This window comes from Cibotium barometz, chromosome 11 (assembly GCF_041138505.1).
Source record: "Cibotium barometz isolate CiBa-2024 chromosome 11, ASM4113850v1, whole genome shotgun sequence".
NCBI lineage: Eukaryota > Viridiplantae > Streptophyta > Polypodiopsida > Cyatheales > Cibotiaceae > Cibotium > Cibotium barometz.
The window spans coordinates 6,181,119-6,192,416 of NC_141056.1; the positions used below are offsets into that span (position 1 = coordinate 6,181,119).

Consider the following 11,298-nt stretch of genomic DNA (forward strand, 5'->3'; position numbering starts at 1 on the left):
CTCAGTTCTTTCTCTTCTTCTGCTTTTCTTTTTGCTTCTTCATCTTTTCTTCTTTGTTCTTCATGTCGATCTTCGTCTTTTCTTCTTTGTTCCTCCATATGAAGAAGGACCTATGCCAGATCTAAGATGCTTTCTTTTGGCTTCTATTTTTCGGCGGCAAGCTGTCTTCAGACAATTTACTTGCTCCATTATTATTCTCAAGAGCTCGTGTGCTTGGCAGAAGTGTTTTTTCTGTTTGGAATCTTTGTGCCTCCATCTCTTCTTGTTGGCTTTCTTCTTGATGTGATATCTCTCCCGACATGGTGGAGGCGTGGTGTTTTCTCCGGACCGCAGTTTAACCATCCATCGGATGCTCTCACTTCTTTAGGTAGCCACGTTGGGTTACCAGCTTGATGCTATGATACCAATGTTACATGCACTGAGCTTGATCGTGATAACTCACAACAGGGGCTTCTTTATACCTTTATGTGGTGAGAACCTTTATTATCCAATTCAGAGAATAGAGAGAGAGAGAGAGAGAGAAGAGAATGAAAATGTAGAAGACGACACAGTATTGGGTCCTAAATACCCACTGAGTCCCCCCCCCCCCCTCCCTTGCAAGTAGGAGTATTTGCTTATATTATTCTTTGGAGAATGCTGTACAATGCTTGAGAAACAAGCGATGTGAATGCCCAACGCAAGGACAAGGAAGACCGTACGTTGGCTGAGTATCCACCTAATCTGAGGCTGTATTTCCACTCCTAACTTCAACACAATCTTGGTAGTCACGAAGTTGTGAGTACCTCAGGGGCCAAAAAGAATGTGTACAGTTTTCCTCACGATTGACCCATACATCTGCATTAGGTCCGCGGGACTAAAAAATTTCATGTTAAAGCGACAACCTTTGCAAGAACTGTGATCTAAAACATTAGTGTGTACTAAAGTAATTTTATCTTTAGCCTTTTGTTGCATGGGTTCCCTTCGACTTTGACTTGCCCTTAACAACCTGGGAGGAGTTTATCCTTATGTGCCCTCGTTGACTGCAAGGGAAGCACTAACCCTCCTTAACATACTAAGAGGGTGAATCAAGTTTTGGAGGATATGCTTCATGCATATGTCTCGTGGAGACCATTTGATGGGGAGAGGTACATCCCTAGGGTTGAGTTTGCCTACAACAATGCCAAGCATACGACTACCAGATATAGTCCATTTATGCTTATGTATGGGTATGAACCTCGACTTCCTGTGACCTTAGGAGTCAGGACTTGATGAGGGTTTGCAGCTAGATGTGGCTAGAAACTTTTAGCTTAATTTGTAAGAGAGGCTATCAGAAGTGCTAAGGATAGAGCATGGTTTTATGCTGATAGGGAGCATTCACCATGAGTTTTCTCGGAGGGAATGTAGGTGTATTAGAAGGTACTCAATAGTTCCGAGACTTGGAGGATAGAGGAGTATCTGAAACTATCCCCTAGGTACTGTAGAACTTGAAGAATCCTTAAGGGTTGGTGAGGTTGCTTATAAACTTGAATGGCTTTCCGAGTTCAAGTCTATTCCGTTTTTTATGTGAGTAGACTCAAAGAGAAACTAGGTGGTGAGAATAACATTGTGTCACCTTAGTAACTTGTTGATATTGAGGACTTGCCCTTTTTTCCACCTGAGCTGGAGCTCAGTTGATTTCAAGGAGAAAGAAAGAAAGAAAAGATAGATAGATATATTAAGTGTCTACTAAAGACCTATGAGACCAAAGTGATACAATAATGTCCATGGCAGATCTCATCATGGAACATAAAATGGTAGATGTCACATGGCTATCCACATGCTCATTGAAAAATTCAATAGGGAAAATTTCCACACCTTGTAGACTAAACTGAAGTTTAGTCTTATGAGAGGGCCTTTCGTTGAATGGGAAGAGAAGATGCTTGAGAGTGAAGATGCAACTTAGAAAGCATGGAAACTAAGAGATCAAAGAGCCTTTGGTCTCATAGCCCTAGGACCCTATACACAACCTTCAAAGAAGCATATGAAAAGCTAGACAAGCTTTTTAGGGCTCATGTAAGAAACTCTAAAGTTTCATTGCAGATAGAGTTCTATGGTCTTGTAATGCAACCACATGAGAGCTTTGATACTCATGTGAAGAGGATGAAGTTCTCAATGAACCAGCTTGCAGGTCTTAAAGCTAATGTGGAAGAAGATGTGGCCCTAGTAAGGCTCATAAAGTCTATGCTTGAAGAACTTTACGGGAACCTCATCACTACACTGAAGAACTTGCCAAACCTTACCTTGGAAGGGGTCATAACCTCCTTCAAGGAAGAAGAAAGGAAAGTCAAGAACAAAGCATCGGAGGGGGACAGCTCCTTCACAATGAAGAACTTCAAAGGTAAAAAGTGTTCCATTTATGGTAGGAACAATCATGTTGAGAAGGATTGCTATGCAAAGAAGCCTTGTGAACATTGTGGGAAAAACAATCTCATCACCACACTGATGAACTTGTCGAACCTTACCTTGGAAGGGGTCATAACCTCCTTCAAGGAAGAAGAAAGGAAAGTCAGGAACAAAGCATCGGAGGGGGACAGCTCCTTCACAATGAAGAACTTCAAAGGTAAGTAGTGTTCCATTTATGGTAGGAACAATCATGTTGAGAAGGATTGCTATGCCAATAAGCCTTGTGAACATTGTGGGAAAAACAACCACAATGAGAAGGATTGCTTTCACAAGAAAGCACAGGCCAATGTCACACACGAAGAAGAAGAAACCTGTAAAGAAGATGCAAACTTTGTAAAGTTTGAAGTCTCATGGGCCTTTTAAAGGTTTGCTACAAAGAAAATGGCTTGACTATCATTGACTCTACTTTAAGGACAGAACAAGACAACTTCTAGTGAAACTATGTCATAGGCATAGATTAATCCAAATAAAGTGTGTACTAGGATAACGCTTGAGGAGGGGTGTTGGAGAACAAGCCTTATCGTACAAAAGCATAAAGGCATGTGCACACACTCTTGTAACCCTAGCCTGGTACATGGCTTCCAAAGTATCCCAAGTATGTCCCGATGTCTTGCAAGACCGGATATGAGGTATAATTGACCTCTTGATTGACAAAGCAATTAAGGACATGGCATGTGCATCTATCGCATCCCATCTTCTTTGCTCATGTGAGGGAGCAACATGTGTTGCAGGTTGTGCTTAGGCTTGCTGACCACCTCGCCCATCACCTCTTTGAAGCATGTCAGGCACAATGTTTGCAAGACGGGTATCATCCCCACTCACAAAACCCCGTAGGCCCTTGGCCACAAGCAAGTTTTTGATATAGAGCTCCACAGGGAGTAATTACTCCCATCAAGCTTGTCTTCTTGTGCCAATACACCAAATACATCTTGAGCATGTTGTGCCATTTCTAATAGCAAGTGCACGGGCGACAATGTACACAAATTCTGAAATGATTTTTGTCAACTCTCTCTTAGAAAATGCAACACACTTCAAACTGCCTTGTAGCAGTCAACTACAAAAATGTCATGTAGGGAGAGAAATTGACAGTTGAAAGGAGAATTGACGAGAAATTAAGGTTGAGTGCCCCAATTTGTGCTGTAATTGCTGAAAGCCCCAACTTTTAAAACTCGCAGGTGTTGTAGGTACAAATGCAAGCAAGTATTGATGGTACGAACATCATGAACTGCAAGTACGGCGACTGTACGGGGCGTCGCTCGAGGATATACGAACAGGTTCACGACTGTCGGGTACAGGCTTGCGTAGGCATATAGACAGGTACGAGGCGGTGTGTGGATGTACAGTCGGGTACTAGTTGTACGAATGGCCAGCACTAACGCTCGAGGCAGAATCGATATGGAGCTCTGATATCACTGTTGGGTTTTGAGAAACCCTAATGTTCAATAGAAAGACACAGAAAACAGCAAGAAGAGCAATAGAGAGCTCGGAAGTGTGGATATACTAGAATAAAATGATAAGATGTGTACAACCACAAGTACCCTAAGTACAAACCCGAAATGTAAAAGTATAGGTGTCCGGACACAAAATGTCCAGGGGAAAAAACCTCTATAATGTGTCGAGGGAAAAAGTGCCCATGGTAAGCCCCCATTCACACGGTCACTACCACATATGTATAATCCAATAGGAATGGCAGCCACTAAGGCGCATCACGAGCAGGGAGTGGCTGCACAGCTTCACACCAGGAGAGAGAGAGAGAGAGAGAGAGAGAGAGAGAGCCTGGTCATGGCGTTGATTTGGAAAACTGCAGGTAGTGGGCAGCATGACAATGGAGCAACGCAGACGGCTACTTTTCTTTTCAACCTCAGTGGCTCATCTTCCGGTGGAAGGTTTTGTAGGGCTGTCTTCAAAATTCCACATACATAAAGCACACACAGACATATCATGGTTGCCTACAGCACACACTTGCTTCTTTCAACTTGTTCTTCCACCCTATCCATCTTATGAAGTAATGTATGCAAAACTGTATGCTGTCGTTGAAGGGCATATTTTTGAAGGTTTTGGGTTTGCTTGATGTAGGGGGTGAGTTCAAGGAAGCCCAGTTTGCAAATATAAGGAGCTACCATATCTGTACATTCATTTGATATAGGGTTTAGAGTTGTGTGATATTAAACAATTGTTAAGGGGGACCAAACTTGCCCAAAAATTGCTGCTGTAACATAATGAAATAATAGAAAGTTTTGTTCTTTGGTGTAATGTGGATGGATAATATTACTATGGAGATCAAATGATGGCAAAATGAAGCCTGGATGAATTTGCTTGGAGTTTGGAATTGCAGTTTTGTTTCTTTTTTTTGTTAAGAGAGGAATTGCAGATCTTTAAAACAAAAATCAAAATTAGTGTGGTTTCTTGAAGCAGTAACTTATTAATATGTACCAAGCTATTATTCATATGTTGGGTTTATGACAAAGGCTAACCATCTCTCAAACTCTACATTGGTGTAAATTGTTGGGCTTTCATAAAGAAAAACACAGCTTGAGCTCTCACCATGTCCAAGGAAGCTCTATTTGAGCCAAAGGACAGTTGTTGTTGGGCTTTCATAAAGAAAAAACACAGCTTGAGCCCTCATCATGTCCAAGGAAGCTCTATTTGAGCCAAAGGACAGTTGTTGGCATTTCCTAAAGAAAAACACAGCTTGAGCTCTCAGCATGTCGAAGGAAGCTCTATTTGAGCCAAAGGACAGTACAGATGTAGATGAATCCCTTGGACCCGTTGGAAGAAGACTCCTAGAGTCGTGGGGGCTGAGCAACAATAGCAGTGTTACATAAAGTTTGTTTAAAATCTCCCCTTGTTGCTTGGGAAAGGGGGTGGAAATGGGCAAGATTGCTTTGAGTAACCATGCTTCTTCAGCTCCTCCACACTCTTTACTATCCTGAGCATCCGCACTAATTTTCATGAGAGAGCACATTCCCCCTTGAAGAAGTTGTCTTTGTTATGTTGAAGGTTGGGGCTGAGCAGGGTGGGGTGTCCACAATATGAATTCTTAGTGTACCCATTTCAAATCTAGCTTGACCTGTAGTGATGCTTGTCTTCAAACCTTTTACCTATGTTGTGGATAAACAAGATGCAAATCGCATGCTTGAGGGGCAGGGATTTTAAGGGCTCATCACATGCAGTTTTTCCTTTCTATGATTACACCATTATTTTATGTACTTTTTGACCTCCTTGTAGAAGGCATTGTATTCACTTGTTGATGTGCTTTCTACCTCGGTTTGTGTGAAACTTCTTTATCTTCTATCCTTTCTCATTCTTTACTATGTTTAGCATTATATGAACTTTTAAGAGCCATCCTTTATGAAATATATCCATATCTTCCTATTGTTGTTGTTGATGAGTAACACAAAGTAGGAAGAACCACCTAGAGCAGCAGTTGACATCTTATTGCAGAGATTAGCATGGACAAGTTGAAGAGGAGCCTTTGCTGTGAAACTGGCCTCCTTCTAACCCATCCTACAAGCTTCACATGTGCATATGGCTTCTTTGGAAACTTTGATAGCTTCTCCACAATCCCAACATTTTGCATCTCCTTCCAGATAGATTGCATAGATCAGGTGACCAAATCTCTCACGCCAAAGTCTACTTGTATCCCACTTGGGAAGAGAAAGTTGAAAGCTTGTAAAGGTTATTTGGTCCGACTCCTCGCAACAACATTGTTGTTGGCATCCATGATGAGTGTGCTATCTCAATCAAATTGAACCTTTTGGTCATGATCAGTACGATGGTGACAATTGAGAGAAGATTTTCCTCTTGATATCTTGCATGTAGAGGACATCAGAAGTCTTCTTAGAAACACCATACTTTGAAACAAGAGAGATAGTTACTGTGTCCTTGTGTTAGAGCTCATTTCGGCTCTGTCCAGAACTCTCTCTCATTCATAGCATCAAAAAAAAACAAGCAACAATTGTTGTTGGGAATGTCTTCGAGCTTGGATCTCTTGAAGCCATTCAAGCTTGCGTAGTAGTTGCTAGCTTCTCTACTTTGAGCTTTCTTCTCCAAGCCAACAAAAAACTGCTTCACCTTCTGTAAGGATCTCTCACTATCTACTCCCTCATACAGAAGCACGATAGAAACATGTACAAAAAATTAATGTAACCTCTACTCTCTTATAGAAAGCATTAAAGGAACATGTACTAAGAATTAATCTAACCTCTTCTCTTAAATCTACTCTCACTTAAAGCATGATAGGAAGATATACTAAGAATTATTATAACATCTACTCTTAACTCTACTCGCTCTCTCACACAAAGCATGATAGGAACATGTACTAAAAATTAATCTAACCTCTACTCTTAACTCAACTCTCTCTCACACACACAGCATGATAAAAATATGTACAAAGAATTAATCTTACTTTTGCTCTTAACTCTGTGTGTGTGTGTGTGTGTGTGTGTGTGTGTGTGTCTTTGTTATAAGAATATAGCACAATGAAAAAAGAGGTAGCAAAACAAAGTGTAATAGACAATGCAATAGATAGAGAATTTAAAATTTCGAGACAGGTACAATGTGATGGTGTTATCTATCCGTGCGCTCTCAAGTAAAGCTTAGATGGCGATCTAGACAAACTCTGGATGGAGGATGTACTAAGTGTAGAGGGTGTGGATACTCACAGAAATTGGATGCCTTAGCTTGTGATAACTATGTCATGTCCATATATAGTATTATAGGTAGTGTGGTAAACACGTATATAACGCGAGTCGTTACATGGCATAGACATGATCACTATTTACGAGCAAGATTGTGTAACACTTCACATTTTTAGATCAAAAAGAATATAATTATTTCATATTTGAGAATTTTGAGGATAGGTGGTCCTAACTTTAGACATGAGACATTATTATAATAAAATAATAGGTGAATCTCTTATAAAAATTTGATTCATATAGAAGAGAGAGAAATCCCTTTAAGAGGGGAAAAATGGAGAGTCTATATTTCTTCTAATGCTTTACGAAAAAGATTGTGTAATGCTATTAAATTGGTATGTCCCACTAATCAGAGTGAAAGTGTTGAGAAAATGTTAGATGAAATGGATCTTCAGATGCAATCGATAAAGAAGGATATCAAAGTTGCTCGTATGCCAATTTGAAGCACACTTCTAGAGAATTTGAAGAAGGTGATATTGTCTTTCTTGTGTGACCGAAGAGAAGTTTAGAGAAGTTCACTCTCCTTAAGAAGGTACCCAAGCTATCACCCAGATATTGTGGACCCTATGTAATTATACAAGAAAAATTAGAGATAAAACTTATGAGCTTTTGTTGTAATTATACAAGAAAAATTAGAGATCAAGCTTATGAGCTTTTTCTTCTTCCATACTTAAAGTCCTACTCAAGGCTAATTGGAACTCAAACCAGAAGCAATTTTGATGTCAAAGAAAAGCCTCTTAGAAGAATCTTAAAGGAATATTTGATCACATGTAAATTCCTCTCAGTTGAGGCTGCTACCTAGGAAAAGGAAGAGGATATAGTATGTGATTATCCCCAATTTTCAAGATGAGAACATCTCGGATTTTTAAGTGGGGGAGAATGTAAGATCCCTCTTACCAAACAATAAGTTTAATTGGTTATTAAAAAAATTTGTTTTCATTTTAAGTAAATGTATAAATAAATATATAAAAGTACAAAAAGCTATTTTTCAGTAAAATTTCAAGATTTATATCAATAAAATAAAAGAGAAGACCATATGTGCAGACCCCTAGGTGCACGTATGCACATTAGTATGCATAGTTACAATCAATTCAGGTCAAAAAGGTAAAGTGAATTATTAAATCAAATGCTAATATTGAATTAAAAATATTAAGGTGTTTAATTGCAAGGCTCTCCTTTGGAAAAATAAATCAATATGCATCATTATGTGTGTGTGTGTGTGTGTGTGTGTGTGTGTGTGTGTGTGTGTGTGTGTGCACCTTAATTTAATTAGGTAGACTAAGGGCAATTCTCCTAAGGTTTAGAAAACCATGGTTTGACCAAAAACCAAGTCAAAATTAGGTTTATAGGTTGTGGTTTATCTTCCAATGAAATTTTGTTGAGTATGTGGTTTATAAAAAAACAAGAGTTATGCATTCTTTATTAGTTCACTTTAGGTAATTCTTCAACACAATCCTTGACATGGGCATGGCAATATCGTCATTCTTGTAACCTCGCCTTGACGTGTACATTGATACTACAACTAAAGAGGCTCTTGCTCTTCATCATGAGTGGCGAGCGACCATGGAGGCCGAGATTGATTCCATTCAGAGGAATTGTACATGGGAGCTTGTGGACTAGCCTCTACATCGACAAGTCATTGGGGTCAAGTGGGTCTTTAAGACCAAGTTTCATGCTGATGGATCTCAGGACAGTACACAATACCGGAGGCTTGTTGGTTCTCTTATTTATTTTTCTTACACTAGGCCTGATATTTCTTACAGTGTCAGTGTTCTCAGTCAGTTTTCTTTCGCTCCTTGATATTTTCATTGGTGGTAGGCCACTGTGAGGGTTCTCCAATACTTATCTTGTACCTTGGACTATGGTCTGTCTTTCACAAGAGACAATGAGCCTATTGGATAATCTGATGTTGATTAGGTACGTGATTAGGATACTTGACGATCCACTTCTGGTTATTTCTTTACTCTTGGTTCCAGTCTTATTTCCTGGAGATCCAAGAAGCAGAATATAGTTTCATTATCTTTTACTTAGGCTGAGTATACCACCGTGCTTATCTATTATGGTTGTTCAAGATGTTGATCAATCTTGATGTACTCTCGGATTATCCGATCCGTATTCTTACGGACAGCAAGAGTGCCTTGGCATTGGCTTGAACTTCATCCTTCCATCGCAGGACCAAACATGTTGAGGTCCACTTCATTTTATTCATGAGCTGGTCGTCGTGATGACGGTATCATTACATTGGATTATTGTCCTTCTTAGGATAACATGTTGAGGTCCACTTTCATTTCATTCGTGAGCTAGTTTGTCTCGACAGCATCATTACACTAGAGTATTTTCCTTCTCTTAGGATAACTTTCTCGGTCTCTTCACCAAACCTCTTCCTTGAGATACTATTAATCAGCTCCTTACTTGTATGGGAGTTGGACCCTCGTGCTGGAGCTAAGAGAAAGTGTTGGACATGTCATCTCCAGCCCATTTTACTCCATTTTATGCCACTTTTTATCTGGATATTTATCTAATGTAATTAGGGATTTCCCCATATTTAAACTATTTTAGGCATTTTTATCAGTCTTGTGGACATTTGTCCTCCAACCCTATATGCCACTTGGCTCATATAAGCATAGACATTGTTCATTCATAATCAATCAATGCTTTTCAATTCTTGGCTATCTACTTTCTCTTCTTTGATCTCTACTTTCTCTTCTTTGATCTCTACTTGCTTCCTCTTCATATTCACATATTCTCACAATTTAGCCTTGACGACGGTAAGCCGATTGCTAACCAGTAGAGACAGGTGCTAGGCTTAGTCTCTAGGATGTAGGTGAACCATTTGATACATCACTTTATCAGCAAGTTGTTGGATGCCTCATCTATCTATGTAATCAAGGCCAGACATTCAATTTGGGGTCTCCCAATTAAGCAGGTTTATGCACAATCCCGCATTGGTAGGCTACCAAGTTAGTATCCAGATACTTATAGGGCACTCAATCCCTTGGCTTATTCTATGCTAAGGGGGGTGATGTTCAGTTGCATGCTTTCAGTGATTTTGAATGGGCTGGATGTTGTGACACGTGAGTGTCCACTAGTGGCTTTTACTTTCACCTCGGTGATTCACATATATCATGGCTTAACAAGAAGTAGCAAACAGTGGTCACTTCAAGCTACGAAGTTGAGTACATGGCAGCTTTTATAGAGACTCGAATGTGTATGGCTCAGATGCCTTTTAGCAGATCTTGGTGCTGGATAGCAGCCCCACCTCCGTCTTCACTGACAAAGTGCATTAGCCGTTCAATGTTCCATGCTTGTGCAAAGTACGTTGAGATGCATTATCATTATGTCAGGGACAGGCTCATTATAGGAGCCCCACCTCCATCTTCATTGATATAGTGCATTAGTTGTTCAATGTTCCATGCTTGTGTAAAGTACATTGAGATGCATTTGAAAGATTTTTACAAAGCTTTGGGCTTATTACCATTCGGGGATTGATCAGTCAGGGAGTTAGAGGAATACAACAACGTTAAAAGCTTAAAGCTTGCATCCGAGGGGAGAAGGAGCTCAAGGCCCACAAAACACAGGCACAAGAGTTACAAAATTAAGTAAAAAGCACAAGAATATATCTACATGAGAGCACAATGCATCATGCAAAGTAGCTTTCACTTGAGAGGGGCCACCTTGATCTTATGCAAGCCAACCTTACACACTTAAAAAAAAAACACTAGTTTCCCACGAGGAGATTTTTGGAGATGGAGGCACATGAAGCCTTTCTAAGGAAACATGTCAGTAATTTCCAAAGGAAATAGAAATACTAAGGAAAATTCTGGCTTAGGCCATAAGGAACTTGCATGACATAAGCTGGCCAATGCTCGTGCTCAAAAGGAAGAGATGCTCAAGAGCTATTAAGATGTGGTTTACCATTTGAAAGATCAGATGTAGGATGCACATGCTGATGTAAGTAAGGCTCAAAATGAGTTAGCCCAAGATAAAGAATAAATACATCCATCCACAGAGCAAGCTAAGTTAGGAAACATGTGATAAGTAGTATTACATGCAACTAAGATACTCAAGAGGTAACTACAACACAAGTGATGGTTATACAGCTACTACAGCAGCAGCTATAAATCTCTTATTCAAACACTAACATTAATGCAGATCTAACCCTAGAGGATATATCCTTAAC

General features: G+C 39.8%; 1 protein-coding gene across 3 annotated transcripts in view; it reads left to right on the forward strand.

Annotated features, from left to right (window-relative positions):
- LOC147633692 (E3 ubiquitin-protein ligase UPL5-like) overlaps nucleotides 1-4,674 on the forward strand; it is a 53,611-nt gene extending 48,937 nt beyond the window's left edge. For all 3 annotated transcript variants that reach the window (XM_086804693.1, XM_086804694.1, XM_086804695.1), the window contains one exon: nucleotides 4,229-4,674. In XM_086804693.1, coding sequence (XP_086660819.1) covers nucleotides 4,229-4,492 — 264 coding nt within the window. In that variant the 3' untranslated portion in view covers nucleotides 4,493-4,674. The remainder of the gene's footprint in view (nucleotides 1-4,228) is intronic.
- Nucleotides 4,675-11,298: the final 6,624 nt, after the last annotated feature.